The sequence below is a fragment of the Chaetodon trifascialis genome, chromosome 19 (assembly GCF_039877785.1).
Source record: "Chaetodon trifascialis isolate fChaTrf1 chromosome 19, fChaTrf1.hap1, whole genome shotgun sequence".
Taxonomy (NCBI): Eukaryota; Metazoa; Chordata; class Actinopteri; order Chaetodontiformes; family Chaetodontidae; genus Chaetodon; species Chaetodon trifascialis.
The window spans coordinates 22,793,795-22,816,574 of NC_092074.1; the positions used below are offsets into that span (position 1 = coordinate 22,793,795).

Below are 22,780 nucleotides of genomic sequence, written 5' to 3' on the forward strand. Positions count from 1 at the left end.
AGTTTAGAGGCAGCCTTTGAGGGAGGGGGACATATCAATCTTTGACTTTTTCTCAGCCCATAGTTTTCTGTATGAAAGGCAGCTTAAGTGTCGTAACCGCTGCCGTTACTGTTTGTTGTTTCATTCTTGAGATGAAAAATATTGCTGTACAGTGCAGTGATTATTTTAAAATGACAGTGACGAAGGATGTAGTTCAGTCAGGACACATTTAACATCTGAAACCAGCTCATATATAGATCGTAAGATTAAATAAACCATATTTCAAGTGGGTAACATGGAAGGGGATGTAGCTCAGTGGTAGAGCGCATGCTTTGCATGTATGAGGCCCCGGGTTCAATCCCCGGCATCTCCAGTGTTCCCTTTTCGCGTGTAGGGGAAGTTCTTTCTCCACTGGTTATGACGGTTCAATGAAATAAGTTTCAAAAACTCATTTTCTGCCCCTAGAATGGTCATACATATAACATGACAAGAGAATTGTCCCTTATTTGTCTAATTATTTAGATCGCTGTATGGCAATGACGGAGACCATCGCTTTGAAACACGAGGCCTATGAGACCACGCAGGTGTTTTTAGTCTTGAGTGGACATGCATTTATTGATGTATCGTCTATGATAGCTAATGAGCTATACATTACGACGATATTCTCAACGTCCAGCGTTACTGCTTTTAATTTTGTATTTTTTATTTTCGAGATAAAACGAATTGCACTATTTGGTCAGAGATTCTGATTTCCTATAGTGGTAAATGCACCACGAGTCCCCGCCCCAGCGGTAACTAAGGAGATCCCAGTTATGTTTATGGCAAAGATGTCCTCCCTGCTAGCTGCTGCCATGGAGCTGGTCAACAAAATGACCGTAATCTAAAGATTCCGCTTTATCTCAGCAGTAATAACATCCTTCCCTGTACGAGCCTCATAAAAAGTCCCGAAAATGCAACTGAAGCATCTTAAGACACTTTTAACGCCCCAGGTAAGTTCAGTGACACGTTAGCTAATGCTAGCTGATGCTGGAGAGCGACATCGGGTAAAAGTGTGGCTATGAAACGTTAGTGATCAAACAACTTGACCCGAAAGCTGGAACGAAACTCTAACATCCTGCTGTCTATTCGGCATCTAAGTGACTTCAGTTATCCATGAGTAATTGGTATTAAATACTGACTTTTATAGTTATCATACTTTGCTCGCTAGCAACAGCGGCGCGTTATGTGGTTGAAAAAAGTAATGCTAACACGACACAAATTAGCTCTAGACTGTCTCGGTGATTTAGACACAGACAGAAATTACAAATTACATCAACTGGAGCAGTTAGACAGTTAAATTTTCCATGGAGTTTGGCGCTTAGCAAGCAGAACATAAGGGGTTGTTTCCGGATAAGGTTAGCTGAACTGAGCCGAAGGGATGCTCGGCTCAGGCGCTTTCTGTTTGCTCACTGTTAGCTCTGTGTGTCTGCACAGGAGGGAGCTGCCAAAGTGACGTGCATGGCCTGGGCGCCGAATAACACCAAGTTCGCTGTTTGCACCGTGGACAGAGTGGTGCTGCTGTACGATGAGCAGGGAGAGAGGAGAGACAAGTTCTCCACCAAACCCCTGGACTCCAAGGTGAGGCAGGAGGCCATGGCGTGGCATCTCCAAGCACACTGTATGAAAACGTATAAAGACGTTCCTCTGAGCCCGGAGCGCCAGGTTTGATGTTCCTGAGCTTTTCAATTCAATGTACAAGTCATGCCTTTAATAATCCAGTGTAATCTTTTGTCAGTATGGAAAACAGAGCTATGTGGTCAACGACATGGCCTTCTCACCGGACTCCACCAAAATCGCCATCGGTCAGTCTGACAACATCATCTTTGTCTACAGAATCGGAGAGGATTGGTAATGTCCTTTGGCTGCTCTCGTATCCCAAACTGAACTGGATTCTGTTATCTGTGTTGACGCATGTGAGCAGATTTTTATCAGTGTTATCTTCTCTCTTAGGGGGGACAAGAAGGCCATTTGCAACAAATTTGTTCAGACAGTAAGTAAACACACCTAGACAGATAATAGTGTTACTAATGCAAAAGCTAATGTTTAAAAGGCAATTTGGGCCGTAAGTTAGTATTTTCTACAGATTTTTTTAGGGGATTTGAGGCCATGAAAGGCTGAAAAGGGACCAGAAATGTTTAATGATTACAAACATGTTGCTGCATAGCATAGATTAGCTGTGGCGTTAATTTTGTGAGATGTAACATGAATATTTAGGAAGTCATGGGTTGGAACATTTTGCCTTTTGGTATTCCTACACAGAATTCAGACTTTAATGGATTTTGTGTGTCAGAAAAGTTTTTTTCCCAGCAGGAAGTTTGGATTTCCAGCTTTCCGACATGTCTGTAACGCAGCGTTGTGTTCACTGTATTGCAGAGTGCTGTGACCTGCTTGCTTTGGCCTGCAGAGCACGCCATTGTTTATGGGTTAGTGGATGGCAAGGTAAGTCCGAGCTGTCGCCTCTCGTCAGAAACAGGAGTCTGTCTGTTAGCGGTACAGTTGATTCACACTGTTTTAGCGCCTGTCTCTTTGCCAAAAGCCCAGCCTGCTCTGATTGGCCAACCGAAAACACTGCACGCTCACTTTAAATTTGAATTAATTTTCTTTTGTCGTAGGTTCGCCTTGCCAACACTCAGACCAACAAGTCATCAACCATCTACGGCACTGAGTCCTGTGTTGTCTCACTGGCATCCAAGTAAATGCATATTCACATATAATCACGAGTTCGTACAAAGTGCACAGTTGGTTTGCTCTCAAAATGCCTTAAATGGTATAATTTTCTTCTTCTGTGGTACGCTCAGTTACGTTATTTGTGTGTTCTGTGTCAGTGTTTCCGGTAAAGGCGTCCTGTCTGGTCACGCCGACGGGACGGTCGTGCGTTACTTCTTTGATGATGAAGGTTTAGGGGAGTCTCAGGTAGCCGCAGCCTCACAGATCAACGCACGTCATCGCACTGCTGCATCACTTTACCTTCACATGCACATCACACGCCTGATAAAACACACACACACACTCTCTGACACAGGGGAAGCTGTTGATGCACCCGTGCCCACCCTACGCTCTGGCCTGGGGGACAAACAGCATCGTGGTGGGCGGCTGCGACAAGAAGGTGGTGGCCTACGGCAGGGAGGGTCACGTTCTGCAGACCTTCGACTACACCCGCGATCGGACGGAGAGGGAGTTCACGGTGGCCGCCACCAGCCCCAGCGGGCAGTCGGTCGTGCTCGGCAGCTACGACCGGTCAGTGGTGGTCTCTGGGTTCAGTGACAGACAGCGCTGTGACGCCTGTCCTCTCAGAAGAACCCCTTTAAGAGGGATGTGAGTGATGCTGTCAGTGCAAGCAGGTGGATTCCAGTGTGTCACCAGGTTGTTTCTCTTCCTGCTGTCTCTCCAAGGCTGCGGGTGTTTAACTGGGCTCCCCGGAGAGGCGTGTGGGATGAGGCCAAACCCAAAGAGATCCTCAACCTCTACACCATCACCAGCCTGGCCTGGAAGAAGGACGGCTCACGCCTCTGTGCTGTAAATACTTAACCTGTCGCGTTGTTTTGATCCAGCGTGACTTTAATGCCATCCTGTAAGAAAGCAGATGGTGTTTGATGTCTTCCTTTGTGTCCTGACAGGGGACGCTGTGTGGAGGAGTGGAGCTGTTCGACTGCTGCTTGCGGAGAACCATCTACAAGAACAAGTTTGAGATGACCTACGTCGGCCTGAGCCAGGTAGAGACGGAGACGGCCATGTTTAACTGCACAACAACAGTCAGTCAAACTCAGGGCCCGATGAGTCCTTCCTTCGTCTGCGTGCTTTAGTCAACTGTTTGTTGGAAACATTCAGGTCAAGCAGGATGGAAACACTCATTATTAACCTTCTGTGGCACGAATACCAACAACACATTTAATTCATCCGAGTGCGAGAAAACAGCCCAGTGTCTCAATGTCCTGATCGAGAAACGAAGAGCAGACCAGCTGAAAGCCATGTGAGCGAGTCCACACACCAAACTGACTGAAAATGATCTGCACGTCCTACACAGACACTGATGAAGGTGGTTTGAAGGTCGTCTGATTACATCAACAGACAAGTTCTTCATCTTATCTGCTGCTATTCTGCATCATTTCTAACAATAAATACTCACAGAATAAATGTCGGAAACACAACTGATAGAAATGAACCTTTGAACTCAATCAGATTTCCTGATGAGCTGAAAACATCCCGACTTAATTAAAGCTTGAATTGATTTCGTTGCTGGTTTGAAAACGTAAAGAAACAAATTAGAATTGATGAGATTATGATTGAGAAATTAATTGTGGCTGCTGAGGAGACTCCTGATGTGTGATTACGTTTTCCAGTCGAGAGTTGAGGAGAAACTTTTCCCGCTGTGAGTGAGTCGTCCGTCGTTTCCCTCCGACTCCACCGGAGTTAACTGATGAGTGTGCGTGAGAGTAAACAAACCTGTAAGACCTCAGCGTAGATTTACTCTGCTGAGACATCAAGTCGTTGAATGTAACCAATAACAACAATACAAATGAAATGAATTCATGTCTTATTTGACTCTTTTATTACCGGCTGTCCTAATCTCCTCTGCCGCCTCCTCAGGTGATCGTGAGGAACCTCTCTACGGGAACCCGCGTGGTCCTGAAGTCCTATTACGGCTACGAGATAGAAGAAGTCAAAATCATGGGCAAAGACCGCTACCTGGTGGCTCACACCTCCGACACGCTTCTGCTGGGAGACCTGCTGACCAATAAACTGAGCGAGGTAGGACGTAAAGGTGAACGGAGGCGGACTGCCCGCCTCGTATTGTCGGATTCTGCAGTGAGTGTTGTTCTGACGCGTGAACTGAAGCCTCGATTGTCCCGCCTCTCCCCAGGTGCCGTGGCCCGGCTCTGGTGGGAACGAAAAGTTCTTCTTTGAAAATGAAACCGTGAGTGCTCACAGTGTGTTTTTGGCAGCGTGAAGATTATTATTATATCAAACAGCATGTGTCTCATTCTAAATCTGATGCAGCGACACGTTTCACAGACGTTCAGATGTGGAACGCTCCACAAACACCTGTTTGGAACGTTCCACAGGTAAACAGGCTGATTGGTGACAGGTGAGAGGATCATGATTGGGCATGACTCAGTCGTTCATAGAGGATGGAGGAGGTTCACCACTTTGTGAACACATGACTGGACTCAGAGACACTTCAGGAAACTGCTGTCACTGAGCTCAGTTTGTTTGTTAATGATTGATTCAGATTTATTTACCTTTTTGAGTGCAGACTGTTCTGGGATCAGTGGCTGTTGTTAGCACAGTGTTTTCTGAGCAGCAGTAAAGAGCTGCATGCTGTCATGTTTCAGGTCTTGTCACGTCTCGTCCTTTGGCCGCCGCCTCCTCCTCGCGTGTTTTTATTGGACTCTGTTTTCCCTTTCAGGTGTGTATGATTTTCAATGCCGGGGAGCTGAGCCTGGTGGAATACAGCAGCAATGAGATCCTGGGATCTGTCAGGACAGAATTTATGAACCCTCACCTCATCAGGCACGTTCAGTTTCGCAACACAAACACTCCTCATTTAGGTGGTTTAGTAACAGCGCGAACAGGTTTATCTGCTTTCAGATTAAACAGAAAAGTCAGAAAGATTCTGCGGATCCACAGATAAACATCCACACCTGACAGTTCAAACACAGACGCTAACGTCTGACCACAGCCCCGATCGCTCATATTCAATCTGTGCTTCCAGCTCTGTCCATTAGGTGGCTGTATTGAGCTGTGCAGAAATGCAGGTAAGGTGTCAGTAAGGCTTCAGGAGAGTCAGAGCGACAGCCTGCCACTCAGCACTCGTCCATGTTAAAATATTCAGCCCTGTCAAACGTGTCAGGGCCGGCGGCCCCCGGGTGACTGACTAATGGCAGCCTGCCGTAGAGGCCAGCAGGTTTCAGGACGCTCTGACTGCTGCTCGCCTCCGGCTGGACTCTGTAGCACGACAACATCCAGATCAGGGCTGTCCTGGGATTCAAAGTACGATGAACGGCGGCTGAAGCCAATTACGCTGAGCTGAAGCTGAATTTACACCGAGCAGTGCTTTTAACAAAGGTGTGTGTGTGTGTGTGTGTGTGTGTGTGTGTGTGTGTGTGTGTGTGTGTGTGTGTGTGTGTGTGTGTGTGTGTGTGTGTGTGTGTGTGTGTGTGTGTGTGTGTGTGTGTGTGTGTGCGTGCGTGCGTGCAGCGTCCGCCTGAACGAGAGGAAGCGGAGAGGAGTTGAAGACAACAAGAAGCTGGCCTATCTGATCGACATAAAGACCATTGCTGTTGGTAAGAACGAGTGTGTGCTCCTCCAAACTAAAACTGCTGCTCTGAGGACGACGGCCTGACATTCACTGTCCTAAAGCTGAGATTCACATCCTGCAGCTGATGACGAGGTGCTGCTGCTCACGCTGTTCACCGTTAAAGGCCCAGATTAGAGATTAGATGAGTGTGAACATGTCATCCCGTGCTGCAGTCAGCCTCACTGATGTGTTTTACAGTCTTTGGACGACGGTGCAGCTCCATGGCTCAGACACTATCAGGCTTTGGATTCACTCACAGTACTTGTTACTTCAGTTTTGGTCTTTTCGTGGGATTTGTAAACAATAAGACAAATGCAGATTATTGCCAGCTTCAGCCTTAAATGCCAACTGTGGTTTTGAATCTTCGGTGGGTGACGGGCTTTTGTTCCAAAGCGAGAAGAACAGCTCGGTTATCGAGCTTTCAGAACAATGGCTCAGTACCTGACCGAGTGGCAGTGAGTCATCAGCAGCTCCGTCACTCCTGCAGATTAACACCATCACTCTGCGCTGTGGGACTGTGAGACGCCTTTTGATTGGAGACCATTTCAATCTGCAGATTTTTAGCTCTGTAGGACGCTGATGATGCTGCCATTATTAAATAATAGACGCACCATGATAACGGTAAACTTCTGACGTGCTCCGGCTCCTGTAACTGCAGCGTGTCATCAGCTGAGCTGTATGTTTTCCACTGACTGGACGCTGCTCTGTTTTAATTAAACAGCTGATGTGGGCTGATAAATTAGCTGACTGATAATATCAACCTGATCCCAGAGCAGGTAAATGTTTGGAGGAGGGAAACTGCCCGATGGAATCGTTAATAATCATAAAATGACTGATTTCTAGTCTCGAATAAAAGACTTTAGTCCCACACGTCGTCACGCTGGAGGTCTGACCTCAGTCGTCCTCTCTTTTGTCCCCTCAGTGGACTTGGCCGCGGGCTACAATCTGGGAACCATCAGCCACGACTCAAAGATCGACTGGCTGGAGCTCAACGAGACCGGACGCAAGCTGCTGTTCAGGGACAAGAAGCTGCGGGTGAGAACGAAAGCTCGAGGGGAAACGACAGGAGAGGAGCTGCACGTCTGAAGCTGCAGACACCTCCATCACAAAACATGTCACATGACCACGTCGCTCATCCGCCTCTCAGCGTGGACCAAACAAAACAAGTGCAAAAGACAAACGATTAATGAAGGTCTGCTCACGTCCTGCCGTGCAGGGACCAATCACTGATCAGATCCAGCTTAGTTTAGTCAAACATGAACGTTTCTGCTGCCTTCTTCTGCGTTTCTGTCGGTGTGACCCGGCAGGACCTCCAGGTTCAAATGAAAGATTCTTTATAAATCCTTCATATTTCATTCAAACATTTGAAAAAAAGATTGAACTGATGCTCATTTATTGCTGACCGTGCTACAGCATGGCTGGCATGCACTGCCTGAGAATGACCACGAGTTTTTCTAATAATGAGGACGTTTCAAAGCTCTCGCTCGCTCTCGTGTTGGAAACCGGTCAGAAACAGACGCGCAGTCGGTGGTTTTGTTGACGCTCTGCTTGCCTTCACGTCCTCCTCTGTTGCTCGGGTCTGTTGGTTTGAGAGCAGAAAGGCCTCAGTGTGGTTCAGTCCTGCGTTCGGCTCTGCTGAGCTTCGTTCTGAGACGCTGTGCAGGACGGCGGTGGCAGGGAGCTGCTGTCAGTTGTTGCCCCGGGGTAGTCGAGCAGTTTGATGTTGGAGGCTCGGGGCAAAGACACGGAGGACTCTGGTAATTGGGAATCCCTCTGTGGCTTATGTCACATAATGACGGTTAAAGATTTTTATATATATAAGTTAGTTTTTTTCTAGTGTAGTTTGTACAAAATGAACTTTAGTGGGACAGACTGTGGAATATTTGTGGCTGTGGCTCAGGTTATCAGAAGGTCGGCCGTTCGATCCCCGGCCACAGCAGCCTACATGTCGAAGCATCCTCGGGAAAGATGCTGCTGATGCTGTGCCATCAGTGTGTGAACGGGTGACGGCAGACGTGCTGTAGAAAGCATTTAGTGGTCGTCAGACAGGAAGAGTGCTGCGTGATTCGTACTATTTCTCAGACGCTGACGTTCGTGGCACATATTCATTGCATTTCCCATCAGTGAGACATCACGAGAAGTCAAGTTGGATAATAAACGTCTCTTTAATTGAAACTTGCTTTCAAGTGAGCTTATCAACAGGCCGCGCTTCCTCGTTGCATTAAAACTCGGCCAGCTGAGCTCCAGGGTGAAACTATAGACAGAGCGTTATTAAAAATGGTGGGGGGGGGGTATTAAGGTAGCTGATTACAGCAGCGGGCGGCCCCTCGTAACCTCACATGCATATTAAGTGCTCGGGGAGCTGCAGCTTATAGAATATACAGAGCCTCAGCTCATCAGAGTGGAATCGATGGCAGCGTGCGAGCGTTCATACAGAGCAGGTGGAAATGACTTCAGATGAAAACTGTGACATGTAAACTTTGACTGAGACAGCGAGGACAATCCCTGAGTTTGTCCCTGAGGGATGTTGGTCAGAGAAACATGAAGAAACAAAGTGAAATATCTGTCAGTGACTTCCAGAGGCTTGATAACACCCGGTGGGCACTTACCGTTGCAGCTATTTTCCCCTAAACACCCTTTGATTTTAGTCATGTTTTGCAGTCCAGAAAGGTGAGAGTGACCCACAGCAGAGCCTCTGCAGTCTGCACAGCGGTCAGATTTAATAGGTTACGCTGTTAATTGTCAGTTCTTGGTATGTTCAGCTGGTGCTCCAGCAGCGCTCACCTGAGGCTAACCTCCTGCTGCTGTTCTGATGTTTTTAGCGTAGCTTTGCTGAAGCATCACGCCTGTTAATTCCAGCTTGTCATCGTTGTTGTGCTCTTGGCACTGAAGCGGGAGCCTGTTTCTGTTAAGATCTGCACAGATTTGAAGCTGCTCAGCTTCAGGTTTCTTTTAGGAGTGATTTCTTAAGTTCTTGTTCTGTTGTGTGATCTAACTCAGAGGTTCTTTGTCTCTTTCTGCCCGTTCAGTTCAGTTGTCTCTCTGGTTGAACTCTTGGCAGCATTTTGTTCTCCATGTTCAAAACCTTCATACCAAACAACATCTACCTGTAAAGAGGACTTCCTGCAAGCGGAAAGCATGAAAGACCCTCAGAAACACGGAGTGGTCCTCTCAGCCGTCTGACTGCGCTGAAGCAAGCTTTTGTAGTTCGACATGTTTGGAGAAGAAGGTCGATCGCATCTGTTCGCTCAGCGTGAAGCAGCTGCTAGCAGCCGTTAGCTTAGCTCGTCATGAAGACACAAGCTAACGGCAGAATCCTCAAAAAGCACTGAAGTCAGTTCCCTCATAAAAGCACAACAGAAGGTAATAGAAGGTCCTAGAAAGTCTTACATTTAAGTCCATTTATCTTCTCTCACCTGCTGCTAGCTGCTCACGTCATGAAGAGGTGGGGGGGGGCCGTTAGCCAGCGAGCAGATGGTGCTGTGACGACCCCAGAATCTCTTTCAGACAGGGTCAGGCTAGCTGTTTCCCCCTGTTCCCAGCCTTTATGCTAAGCTAAGCTAACTGTCCCCTGACTCCAGCCTCACATTGAAGGGACAGACACTGTGTGAGAAATATAAATCTAATTATGTGAACCAATCAAAGAGAGCTGTTTCTGCACCTCCCTCTTCTTCCTCCCCAGCTCCACCTGTACGACATAGAGAGCAGCGTGAAGGCCACGGTGCTGAGCTTCTGCTCCTATGTCCAGTGGGTGCCCGGCAGCGATGTGGTGGTCGCCCAGAACAGGGGAAACCTGTGTGTGTGGTACAGCATCGACAGCCCGGAGAGCATCACCATGTTCCCCATCAAGGTGACACTTCGCTGACTGTGTGTGTGACTGAGTGTTTGGAAACTGCTGCGAAATCTTTAAAAAAGGCAACATCCCAGTTTGTGCCTCTGGCCTGTTTGTGCCGGTTGCAGTGGATGTTTTTTTAAAGTTTTTATACCCAAACCAGTAGTTTTACTGCTGCTGTCCTCGAGCTTCGTGCCTCTGCTGAGGCGACGGAGCGCTGCTGTCCTGGAGCAGCTGCTCGCCCTCGGCACAAGCAACTTTTTAAAACTGGCTTGTGGAAAATTCACTGCTGTTCTGCTGAATAATAAAAACCAGACAAACAGCGTGTGTCACAGACGAGCAGCAGACAGCTGACGGACAGGTGCTGCCGTGCATGTTCATGTGGTGTTACATCTGGTTACAACATCCCAGCGGAGGAAAGTGGCTTTAGTGAAAGTGTGAAAGCGAAATGTATCAGAAGTGAAAGTGCCCAGTGCAGAAAAGTGGCTCCTGTGAGTGTTATACTAACATTTATATGATGTAATTTGATGATTATTACTGATGCATTAATGTTAGCTTCGTTTTACTGTCGTTGCTGCTTGAAGTGGAGCTAATTTTAGCTGTTTTATGTTCCTTTGGGTGGTAAACTGTATGAAATGGAAGTAGTACTCGAGTAAATGTACTTGGCTGCATCCCACCTCTCCTTCACCCCCCCTCTGTAAACCAGGTTTAAGATGCTCTCACTTCTCGTTGTCAGGGAGATATTGTGGATCTGGAAAGAGCCGATGGGAAGACAGACGTGATCGTGACGGAGGGCGTCAACACGGTGTCGTACACCCTGGACGAAGGCCTCATTGAGTTTGGCACCGCGGTCGATGACGGAGACTACGACAGGTGAGTGTGTACTCGCAGACTTCAGCTGTGATCTCTGTCCACGTCCATCCGGACCGCACGCCGCTGTTCTGGGTCAGAGCCTCAGCGGCAGCCGGGCCAGCTCAACAGGCCAGATGTCCTTTTATCCAGCAGCTTCCTCGAGCTCTTCTCGAGGGTCTCCTCAGAGCTCCCAGGCCAGCTGGGACATAAAGCCTCCTCAGCGTGGTTGATTTGAAGACCTCCAAAATGACGCCTCCTCGTCAGATGCCATAACTGACCTCTCAGCGTGGAGGAGCAGCAGCTGACCTCTTCACCGTCGCTCTGAGCTCACATGAAGACGATAGGACAGGGCGTCTGCAGGTCTTCTGAAGTGTTAAACAGCATTTAGTTCAGGAGATGTTAAATTTGATTGACAGCTACTGCAACAGGTTTCAGTTCAATTTTGGTGAAAGCTCAAATAAATTAATCATTTTCTCCACTTTCTGCAGCTTGTTTGGGTGCAGAGGTTAATGATTTAATGAAGAGTATCATGAGGAATTCTGATCATATACTGCTGAAAATACAGTCATTCTGTTGTCTCCAGGTTTTTCCATCGTACTTTAGCCAGCGTGGCTTTTCTGAGCTGTTAAAATGTCTTGAATTCAACCTGGTGAATAAACCACGCAGGTCAACAAAGACTGACTGACACTGAGCCGAGCCCACCACTGACTTCTGAATTACCTGAATCTGTCAGTATTTACAGAGTGCTGCTGCAGTGCTGCGTGTCTGCGTCTGTGCTCGATGCTCAGCTGAGTCTGCAGCACCAGACGCTGCTCAGACTCTTCTGCCATGTCTCACTTTAAGGCCTGTCTCACTGCCTGACTCAGCTGTGTGTGTGTGTGTGTGTGTGTGTGTGTGTGTGTGTGTGTGTGTGTGTGTGTGTGTGTGTGTGTGTGTGTGTGTGTGTGTGTGTGTGTGTGTGTGTGTGTGTGTGTGTGTGTGTGTGTGTGTGTGCGCGCGCGCGCTAATAGAGCCACAGCATTCCTGGAGACTCTGGAGATGTCACCAGAGACTGAAGCCATGTGGAAGACGCTCAGCAAGCTGGCTCTGGAGACTCACCAGCTGCACATCGCAGAAAGGTCAGCATGACATGCACACACACATGCGCGCACACACACACACACACACACACACACACACACACACACACACACACACACACAGCATCAGTCTGCATTGTAACTGAGATCATCTTTGTGACTGAGGAGGAGGGACACAACAAGGACACGTTGGTCATCTGCAATGAAAAAAAAACACACTTTGAACACATGTATAAGAGCACACACACACACACACACACACACACACACACACACACACACACACACACAGCAGATGACTGTCCCTGCCTGACTTCCTCTGTAACTTCATTAATCATCAAAGACAGTTTTTTTAATTTTCTATCATAAGCATCCTCTCTTTCCCCCCCTCCCTCTCTCCCTCTCTCCCCCCTCCCCCCCTCCCTTTCCCACTCCCTCTCCCTCTCCCTCCCTCTCTCTCTCCCTCTCTCCCCCCCCCTTATTCCTCTCTGTTTTCAGAAACTTTTCGGCTCCTCTGTCATTAATAATGCATATGCTGTTCGTTAGGCATGAGCTTGATTTGCATAAATCATGAAATCGGGGAGAGAAACGGTTTTGTCTGGAGTGGGTAATGTTAATGAGGGAGGGAAGAGAGACAGAGGGAGGCTTTTTTTCTTACTTTTTCTTTCATGACTTGTTCATTAATCTGATGCAACTGTTCAGAGAGAGTTGCTAATAAAGCGGCCGAATGCTAAGATGTGCCTGTTCGTTTCTCAGCCCTCAGACTGCAGCCAATCTAAAGGCTAATGAGACAAAAGCTCTAATTTATCTCAGTTCATTAAGTGAGCAGACTTTGTGAGCTTCGTCCGGTCGGTATCAGCTTCTTCCTGACTTCCTCTTGTTGTTCACCGCTCTTCGTTTTCCTCCTCTTTTCTCTTCCAGGTGTCTCGCTGCGTTGGGGGACGTCTCAGTTGTGCGTTTCCTCCACCAAACAAACCAGATTGCAGACAAAGTTTCTCAGGAAATGGTGTGTTTGTAGCAGCAGAGACACAAAACATCCCCACGCTCACACACAGCTGTGCTCGCAGCAGACACAAGAGCTTTGAGGGTGCTGCTGATATTTTGGATTAAGGGATAAATCAGTGTGATTCAGTGACACATCCCTGATTCCAAAACAGCCTGAACTCTGTGCAAAGCAGCAACAAAACCACAATCAATCATCAATAATCGATCTGATTGTGTTCGCTTTAAAGATTTCATCTTCTCCTGGAAATGAAAACCAGGATTAGGAGCACAGAGGACCAGGACTGTGCACTGGGATCAATACTCATGCCGATCACCCTTGTTGAAGATCAATGATTGTTTAAAATTTACTAAAGAAAATGAGCCGTTTGTGTTAATTCTTGTTTAAAATGCACCATTGCAATTCCTCAAATGTCAAACTAATTAAGTGTTCTCAGCACAAACTGAGTCATCACTGTGTGCGTGTGTGTTTGTGTGTTTCACTGTGTGCGTGTGTGTGTGTGTTTGTGTGTTTCACTGTGTGTGTGTGTGTCTCTTCTGACCAGGGAGGAGATGGAACAGCGTGTTTCCAGGTCCAGGCCCACATGGCCATGCTGGAGAAGAACTTCAAACTGGCTGAAATTCACTACATGGAGCAGGTCGGTCACACTCAGCCTGCACCAACCACCTGTGATTGGTCAGGTAGTTTACCTGCAAGTGCACCCAATCAGGAGCTCTGATACAGACAGCGCCTTACCTTTATCCATTCGTGTCTGCAGAATGCCATCGATGAAGCCATAGAGATGTACCAGGAGCTGCACATGTGGGACGACTGCATCGCCGTGGCTGAAGACAAGGTAGTGATGGACGGACTGAATTCACACTCAGTCTGAGGGAGCTTCTGCTCTGGACGTGTGGTTTCAGACCGTGGAGCCGTCCTTCAGTCCTTCAGAGTCCTGAATAAGAGACAAACCCCGACACGATCACACAGGCTGCATCATTACTCAGACAAAGTACTGACTCCAGTGTGTCAGGTGTCCTTTTGTACATCCTCCTTTGGACAGACGTCTTTTTCTGCTGGAGGGAAACGAGGTCAAAATGGATCCTGAATGAGACCATTTGAAACATCAGTCGTGCAGTCGTGACCGATCATGTCCTTGTTTTCTGTTATATAAGTGCTGTGCTGTGTGGCTCCGGTCTAAACCTGCACCTAAAAACACCTTTTGAACAACATTCATCAGTTTGCCCTGAGGAGTTTTACACCAAACACGTGTGTCCTCGAGGGTTAACAAATATGTCGAGCGCGTTTTCTTCCTCATGAAACCTTTTTTAATCGTATTTTAATATTATAATGTCGTATTTTAGTCTTCGTCGTGTTAATCAGTGGAATTAAGTGAGACTGTTGGCAGGACTGTAAACTCCTGGAGGAGCCCTTCGCTGTGACTGACTGGAAAATGGCTCCAGCTGATGATTAATCTGTTGATTACATCAGAGAAAGATATCCAAGCTAACGTCCTCAGATCACTTCTTTCCAATTAACAGCCCAAATCCAAAGATGTTGAATGTACAATAGTAATTAAAAGAGGGAAACGCAGCAGATTTTTGTTTTTAATCTTTTAATGTTGCTGTTAGTTCTTTTAATTGCTTCAGTTCTGGATTTGACATCTAACTTAGAAACAAGCAGATATAAACAGAGTCCTCTCGCCTCAGGGACACCCGGAGCTGGACGCCCTGCGTGGACACTATTACCAGTGGTTAACGGAGACGGGGCAGGAGGAGAAGGCTGGGGAGGTGAAGGAGAGCGAGGGAGACTTCCAGGGCGCCGTCAACCTCTACCTGAAGGCCGGACTTCCCGCCAAAGCCGCCCGGCTGGCCATCAGCCGGCCGGACATCGCCGCCAACGGCGACACCGTGAGCCGCATCGCCGCCAGCCTCATCAAGGGAGAGTTTTACGAGAGGGTGAGCAGCCTGCGCCGTCCTCCGTCTGCCTGTCTCCGTCTTTGTTCGAGCTCTTGTTTATTGCAGAATTGATCGCAGCTGGCGTTGCTCGTCTTCAGCTCTTCATTTCAGACACCTCGTCTTCCTCTTCTCTCCTAACAGATGCCAGGAGAGGAGAGGTATCAACAGGGGAGCAACATTTTCTTTGTTTACTCCGTCTTCCTCTCTCCTCCTCCTCTCTCCTCCTCCATCTGCCCGTTACCTCTCTCTGTCTTTGTTCGGCTCTTTGTCGGAGAACTCGATTCTTCTCCTGCAGCCATCTGTGTTTACGTAACAGGTGGCAAAGAGAGAAAGAAACCTCACAACCAGTTCTCCTCCTGCATCCTGATGGCCGTCTGTAGGTGTTTGGAGGTTGATGTGGATGCTGGAAACGTGTGATTTTAACTTGCGGTAGCCAATATGTGCTGCTGACGTTCGGTATGTTTAGCGTATCCAGCCTTCAAACCAGTGGACGAAGAAACTGACACTGGTCTTAATGAAGCTGGAGCTTACTGTATTTTGGACAAGCAGCCCACTAGAATAAATAAAAAGTGAGAGGCCGAAAGAGGAGGTGCATGATGGGAAATGATGAAAATAGATGTCCTATAATGGACACTGGGAGCACGTGCACGTCTGTCCTAATAAACTGACTGTGTGTCCTCTGTTCAGGCCGGAGATCTGTATGAAAAGATCAGAAACAACCAGAGAGCGCTGGAGTGCTACTGCAAGGGAGGCGCCTTCAGGAAAGGTAAGGCCGTCACGTGGAGGTGGCGTGAGCACGCTTCACCTGCAGTTTACTGTGCATGACGTCATTCACTGAAGCGTCCAGTTCACTGCACACGTTCGAGTCCACCTCATGATCAAATACCTGCAAAACCAAGAACAGTCTGCCGCAGGCTCAGCTGTGTTCTTAGCTAGTTAGCAAATGTTAGCATGCTAAACTAAAAGCCATCTTTGCACCTGCTTAACAGCAGCATTTTAGAATTGTCATTGTTAGCAGCATGCTAACGTTAGCACTCAGCTCAAAGTGCAGCTAGCATAGCTGCACGCTCTTAGTCAAGTTTTACATTTGATCACTGGTATGAAGAGATGTTGGACAGCAGGTGGACGTGTGTAGGTTTACAGTAGATATATAAAGCTTGTCCTTCCTGCTTCCTGTAGCCGTGGAGCTGGCTCGCATCGCCTTCCCTGCCGAGGTGGTGAAACTGGAGGAGTCCTGGGGAGACTACCTCGTCCAGCAGAAACAGATGGACGCCGCCATCAACCACTTCATTGAAGCCGGGTACGTAGAGCAGAGGAGTGAGGAGACAAAGCTTCGGGCAGATGGAGAGGAGGACAGATTACACATGAAAGACAATCCAACAGAGACGGCCAATGCTTCTTTCAATCATCACCAGGACCACGAGAGAGAGATGAGAAGAGATATCTTTAAACATTATATTCATTTCCCAAAAATACCAAATAAAGACGTGCAGTCGGTGCCCAGATTTTTATTCTTTCCAGGTTGACAAAGCATCTGAAACTGAATTTTGACTGTGGGAAGCTAAAACTGCACAGAAACAAAGGTTTTAAAAATACGACCTGCGCTGGTCATTTCTCCTGCCAGGAAAGTTTCAATCATTTGGTTTAACTCAGACCCAAACCAGAGTTTACTTAGTTTGGCTGTCTTAACCAAACGTTAGCATCTACACACATCATCTGCATTTCAGAGTCGATATTGATTTCATGATGATGATGATGATGAACTTGTCTTTCTCCGGTCGCCTCTCAGCTGCTCGCTGAAAGCCATTGAGGCGGCCATCGCAGCTCGCCAGTGGAAGAAAGCCGTCCACATCCTGGAGTTACAGGAGGACTCGTCGGCAGGGAAATACTACATGAAGATAGGTCAGCACTACGCCTCCATGCAGGACTACGAGGTGAGAGACGAGGGGCGACAGGTGGAGGGAGCTGAAGGCGGATGATGACGAAAGCTCAACATGACAAACTGAAATTTATGACTAGTCAAAGGGCAAATATCATACGTTTATAATGAGAAGTTAAGCTGAAACGGTGTAAAAGTGTGCAAAGTAACTGACCTTTGCTCACTCAGGAGGCACCAGATGTTTCAGGTGTAACACATCAGCTGATGTTTGTCTCTTTCACACAGTCGGTGGAGTTTGTGAATTCTTACTTTAAAAGTTTCTGTGCGGAACGTGAATTATTCTCGCCGTCATCCAAGCCTGCAGCTCCAAGCTTTACAGAGAGATTTAGCATCTTTCAGCTCTTTGTTTTGGTTTTTACAGCCTGCAGACACAGTTAGCGTTTAGCAGCTAAAGAGCCAGGTGTTTGACAGGTGTAGGCTGAGAGTGAGAAGAGAAGAGAGTGAATATCAGACAGAAAATTGCTTTTGTTTGTGAGATGAATGCTAACTCTGCTGCGTGTAAACAGGTCACTGTTTGCCACAGATCATGGACCCCTCCATCATTCACCATGAGTGTTGTCACACACTTCCCTCAGACAGGCTCTGTGTGTGTGTCGGCCTAAACGCCGGCACATTAGGGCTCGTGGTTGGCTGAGCTGAGCTACGCTCCCCGAACACCACAGCGGACGGTGAGACGGAGGCAGCCGGAGGGATAAAGTGACATTTTGCCAGCGGCAATTATTTGCTGCACATGGCTGCAGGATATATACAGTCACCCTAACACACACACACACACACACACACACACACACACACACAGCCTCGTGCACACACACACACTTTAGTTCACTCTCCTTGGAGCTGTGTAGGCTCGAGGGGGCTTTGGCAGGAACGACAAGTTGGACGGTTTGAACAATAGTTGCCTAAATACCAGAAATACGGGAGCGATGAAGAGGAGAAGAGGAAGAGGAATCTGGTATAGATACAAAGAGGAGCGGTGACGGCGGAGCTCTGCTCACTCTGATGAGCTCAGCTGAGCCAAACAGCCTCCGCAGACTGCCAGCCTCTGAAAATAGCAGCCTGTTTGCTCTATGGGCATATTCACAGAAAGTAATTAAGATAACAAGCTCTTTGCTTTCCAACTCTGGAAGTTGCAGGAAAGTGTAATTTGGTGCAAACTCAAACAATGACGGAAGCTCACACCTGTGATATCGGTGCGGAAATTATCAGGAAAAAACAATGACTGGACGTTTTTTAATCAGGACGGACGCCTGAGCGGCACATACGTTCGCCGCGGTGATCCCAGTGTTAGCGCACGGATGTAACTTTGCCTTTATGTAGTAAAATGTGTTCTCATTGAAGCGGTGGATGCGTCCTCCAATCTCTGCTGAATCCCTGCAGTGACAGTCAGTTTGCCCTGCAGGAAAGTCACTTTAATACATTAATGCACTGCAGATACGCGGGAAGGTTTCATTCTCCTCTCCAAAATAACGTCCGATACAAGCTTCTGCTCTGATAACTCGTGACGTTCAGCCTCTGTTTCTCATGCGCTGTGTGTATTTTGTGTGTGTGCGTGGCCTGCAGGTGGCAGAGCAGCTGTTTGTGAGGGGAGGTCACATCAAAGATGCTATAGACATGTACACTGCAGCAGGACGCTGGGAGGAGGCTCACAAGGTCGGTGTGGAGACACAAAAAGTCATTCAGAAATACAAATCAAAAAAAATATTTATTCCTTTTCCCCATCTCGTCAAAGTGGAACAACACACGTAACCATCACAGTCTGATTACAATCACGCTGATGCACATTTGATTCAGTCTGTCATTCGAGCCGCGAAGCAGACAAACTGACTGCAGCCTTCGTCGTCATTTGGCGTGTTGTCTGTGCAGCTGGCGGTGAAGTGTATGACCGAGGAGGAAGTCATGGCTCTGTACGTCAGCAGAGCTCAGGAGCTGGAGAGAGACGGCAAATTCAAGGAGGCTGAGAGGTAAATGGAGATCACTTTATTTTTAGTAATTTGTCGCCTGGCTGGCTGCTGGAGGGGAGCGAGCTGACTAACACGGCTGCACCTGAAGGCATCGCTCGCTGCGATTACAGGGAGAGACGGGCTAAAAACAGTGTTTGACTGCTGACGGTGGTCATTTCACAGCCTTTTAAAAGCCTTCTCTTACTTTCTGACACTCAGACATTATGAAGCAAAAACAGTTCAATCACTGATGGCTGCCTCTGTGTGTGTGTGTGTGTGTGTGTGTGTGTGTGTGTGTGTGTGTGTGTGTGTGTGTGTGTGTGTGCGTGCGTGCGTGCGTGTGTGCAGGCTGTTCACAGCCGTGAAGCAGCCCGACCTCGCCATAACCATGTACAAGAAGAACCAGATGTTCAATGATGTCATTCGCCTGGTGGACAAACATCACCCCGACCTGCTGACTGAGACTCACCTGCACCTGGCCAAGGTACGCAGCTCAGCGTGACGCAGCCTGAGAGAGAGTCAGCAGCAGCATTTAGATTGTTTCAAAGACGGGAAGTTTGGATGATTGATCCCGCTTTGATTGATGTTTCAGTCCAGACTTTGGGTTCAGGGTCGTAGCTGTGAACGAAGACGACGCTTCATCCTGCACGCAGAGCTCTGATTGGCTGTCAGCGGGCACAGCAGCAGTGACTTTAGTTAACAGGAACACTGAGATGCTCTGTTCATAAAGAAAAGGCTCATTTGCATATTTAGATTACGTCTAATTATTTTGCCTGTTCAGTTTCATGTAAGCGAGGCGAAGAGAAGATCTTCACCCGCAGACAGCGACATCCCAAAACTCATGCGGCTCTCGTAAGGTGACGCTCGGCAGGAACAGATGAGGCTTCCCCTCTGAAAGTCAGATAACGCTGCAGCTCTGGCGCTCACAGCTGCATCCTGACTGTTACGAGGGCTGCGAGCGAGACCTGTCCTGGTTCTTATGTAACAGCCGACAAATGAGCGTGTTCACAGTTTTGCACTCGTCTAATTATCTTGTGAGAACTGGCCCGCAGCGCTTTAAGCTCCAGCAATAATTAAGAAAGTCCCCGATGAAGAATCTGCTCTGAATTCAGAGGTTTTAGCAGCGGCGCTCATGAATTAGTCGTGTGGAGTCGTGAGAGTTTCATCATGACGTGCTTTTGTTTGCTCTCGTCAGCAGTTTTCTTTTCTGCTGCGTCACAAAGTGAGAGAAAGGATGGCTGATCCTGTGTGCAGACCGTCAGCGCCGCCGCCAGCCGCTCTGTGTGACCTGACTTCACTTTATTCTCTGTTCTGTGTTGACGTGTGTGATATAAATGCTCCTTGTAGGAGTTGGAGGCTGAGTCCAGGTTCTCGGAGGCAGAGTACCACTTCATGGAGGCTGAAGAGTGGAAAGCTGCGGTGCACATGTACAGAGTCAACGACATGTGGGAGGATGCATACAGGGTGGGTGCAGTCACTGTTCATCACACTGAAGCTCCAAGATATGAGGAGTTTTGGACCATCTGAACATCCCTTACAGTCCGTCTGTGTCCACCTCAGACCCTCACACTTCATTTAAAATCACAAAGTTAGACACAGAGTCACGTCAGCGGCTTAAAAGATGTTAATGTGAGTTCAGAGTGTGTCATAGTGAACTTGAAAACAAGTTTTTTTGACTGAAACAGTGTAGAAACGTTTAATTAAACAGATAAAAGTGTTTCTTCACCTGTTTAGTAACATCTGGACCTCCTCCTGCGGGATCTCTCAGTGGAAACAGTCATAAATTAAATATATGTCTTCATAAACAGTTAAAATGTTCTTATCTGACAGCAGTTTGTTCAGTGTTTGACTCATAGTTCGAGCTGACCGAGGCTTCACGTCCGCAGCATCGTGATGAGTGTGTGCAGCGCAGAGCGGCTTTACGGCTTCTGTCAAAGGTTCTTCTCCTGTAGAGATGTGTGTTCACGTGTGTGTGTGTGTGTGTGTGTGTGTGTGTGTGTGTGTGTGCGTGTCAGGTGGCGAAGAGCCATGGGAGCGCCGGGGCCCATAAGCAGGTGGCCTACCTGTGGGCCAGGAGCCTGGGGGGAGAGGCCGCCGTCAAGCTGCTCAACAAGTTCGGCCTCCTGGAGTCCGCCATCGAAACCGCCGCCAATAACCTGTGAGCCGCAGCGCGAGGCGCCGACCCACGCTGCCACTCATCCTCACTCACACACGTTCAATCAGATGTCACCTGTTTGAGAGAGGGCAGCTTCACCTGGAGCTCTGTGAGCTCTGTGAGCTCTGTGAGCTCTGTGAGCTCTGTGAGCTCTGTGAGCTCTGTGAGCTCTGCTCGCCGTGTTGTCGGGCCTGACTTCTCTTTCTCTGCCCCTCAGATCGTTTGACTTCGCCTTCGATTTGGCTCGTCTGTCCTGTAAAGAAAAGATCCCCGAGATCCACCTCAAACACGCCATTTACCTGGAGGACGAGGTACACCTGTCACGGCGCCGCTTCTCGCCGTCAGCACCCACATTAACACCTGCTACAAGCCCCCCGGGTGTCCCCTGTGTCCAGCTGTGTGTGATTACTGTAACCAGCACTGCGTTTCCTCCTCCAGGGCAAGTTTCCTGAAGCTGAGGTCGAGTTCGTCAAAGCGGGAAAACCCAAAGAAGCCGTGTTGATGTGAGTGCTGGAGATGATCACACGCACATTTATACCAGAGACGAAGTACTTTTACACAAATACTGTACTCACATACAGATTTGATGTAGCTTTACTTTACTTTTTCCATTTTATGGTACTTTGCTCTACATTTCAGATGAAAATACTAAACATTTTACACATGAAACAGATTCTAAAGTGTGACTGACAGACTGACAACAAAACCTTCAGATACAGCTGAAACGATTGGTTGATTGATCGACAGAAAAGCAGTTCAGAAACTGTTTTGATGATCATTCTAGTCATTTTCAAACGTCTCAATGTGAGGATCTGCTTTTTCCCTCTAATCATTTGAATGATTTTACTTTATTTATGTTTCTGTACTTTGATAGAAAAAGTGCTGTGAAGGTGTCACTGAGAGCTCCTGATTGATTTACAAACGACTCAATCAATCAATATCTTCACTGAGAAAATACCTGCAGATTAATCTATAATGAAACTGATTATTAGTTGCAGTGTGATGTGTTAAGATGACTTCTAGAAATGCTTTAAAATGAGCTCCACCTCCACCAACTGAGGCAGGAAAATCCCAGTAATCTAATGAGATCATGTCTAATAGAACAGTTTAATGCAGTAATATTTCACTGTGGTCTTATTCTAAATGCAGGACTTTTACTGCAGTAAAGGTCTGAATATTTCCTCCACCACAGATATTGATCACTGATGGAGGATTTAACTCAGCTTAACCTTTAAGGGCCACGCTGCTGCTGTTTGCATGTTTTTACTCATTTACTGTAAATCCTGCACACTTCATATCATTTCTCATTTCTGTGTGTGTGTGTGTGTGTGTGTGTGTGTGTGTGTGTGTGTGTGTGTGTGTGTGTGTGTGTGTGTGTGTGTGTGTGTGAACTGCAGGTATGTCCACAACAAGGACTGGGCCAGTGCGCAGCGGGTGGCTGAGGGCCACGATCCAGAGAGCGTGTCTGAGGTTCTGGTCAGTCAGGCCAAGTTCTGCTTCGAGCAGAAGGATTTCCAGAAGACTGAAGCCTTCCTGCTCCGAGCCCAGAGACCCGAGCTGGCTGTGAAATACTACAAGGTCTGAGTCTGACCAACAGAATTCACTCATTTAACTGCGGGTTTTCTGAAGAGACTTGTCTGAAGTGATGATGTTTGAGATCCAGACCGCAGACTCTGACCGTCCTCCTTTATCTCCTCCGTGTTCGCCGTCTGTCTGCTCCTCAG

At 47.7% G+C, this 22,780-nt stretch overlaps 1 protein-coding gene and 1 non-coding gene across 2 annotated transcripts in view; both read left to right on the plus strand.

Annotated features, from left to right (window-relative positions):
- Positions 1–280: 280 nt before the first annotated feature.
- On the plus strand, positions 281–352 carry trnaa-ugc (transfer RNA alanine (anticodon UGC)). The gene has a single exon. It is a non-coding gene; the product is annotated as a tRNA-Ala (tRNA).
- A 377-nt stretch (positions 353–729) lies between these two features.
- ift172 (intraflagellar transport 172) overlaps positions 730–22,780 on the plus strand; it is a 29,574-nt gene continuing 7,523 nt past the window's right edge. Inside the window, exons 1-33 of the mRNA XM_070986938.1 lie at positions 730–968; positions 1,453–1,596; positions 1,754–1,866; positions 1,969–2,008; positions 2,392–2,457; positions 2,631–2,710; positions 2,844–2,931; positions 3,041–3,255; positions 3,411–3,534; positions 3,636–3,731; positions 4,606–4,767; positions 4,880–4,933; positions 5,426–5,529; positions 6,217–6,302; positions 7,239–7,351; positions 9,999–10,166; positions 10,885–11,021; positions 12,011–12,118; positions 13,001–13,085; positions 13,627–13,719; positions 13,840–13,917; positions 14,771–15,019; positions 15,707–15,785; positions 16,199–16,319; positions 16,809–16,953; positions 18,522–18,611; positions 18,825–18,922; positions 19,250–19,385; positions 20,249–20,365; positions 20,917–21,059; positions 21,274–21,367; positions 21,495–21,559; positions 22,454–22,634. Of these exons, the coding sequence (XP_070843039.1) occupies positions 930–968; positions 1,453–1,596; positions 1,754–1,866; positions 1,969–2,008; positions 2,392–2,457; positions 2,631–2,710; positions 2,844–2,931; positions 3,041–3,255; positions 3,411–3,534; positions 3,636–3,731; positions 4,606–4,767; positions 4,880–4,933; positions 5,426–5,529; positions 6,217–6,302; positions 7,239–7,351; positions 9,999–10,166; positions 10,885–11,021; positions 12,011–12,118; positions 13,001–13,085; positions 13,627–13,719; positions 13,840–13,917; positions 14,771–15,019; positions 15,707–15,785; positions 16,199–16,319; positions 16,809–16,953; positions 18,522–18,611; positions 18,825–18,922; positions 19,250–19,385; positions 20,249–20,365; positions 20,917–21,059; positions 21,274–21,367; positions 21,495–21,559; positions 22,454–22,634 (3,711 nt within the window). The 5' untranslated portion in view covers positions 730–929. The remainder of the gene's footprint in view (positions 969–1,452; positions 1,597–1,753; positions 1,867–1,968; positions 2,009–2,391; positions 2,458–2,630; positions 2,711–2,843; positions 2,932–3,040; positions 3,256–3,410; positions 3,535–3,635; positions 3,732–4,605; positions 4,768–4,879; positions 4,934–5,425; positions 5,530–6,216; positions 6,303–7,238; positions 7,352–9,998; positions 10,167–10,884; positions 11,022–12,010; positions 12,119–13,000; positions 13,086–13,626; positions 13,720–13,839; positions 13,918–14,770; positions 15,020–15,706; positions 15,786–16,198; positions 16,320–16,808; positions 16,954–18,521; positions 18,612–18,824; positions 18,923–19,249; positions 19,386–20,248; positions 20,366–20,916; positions 21,060–21,273; positions 21,368–21,494; positions 21,560–22,453; positions 22,635–22,780) is intronic.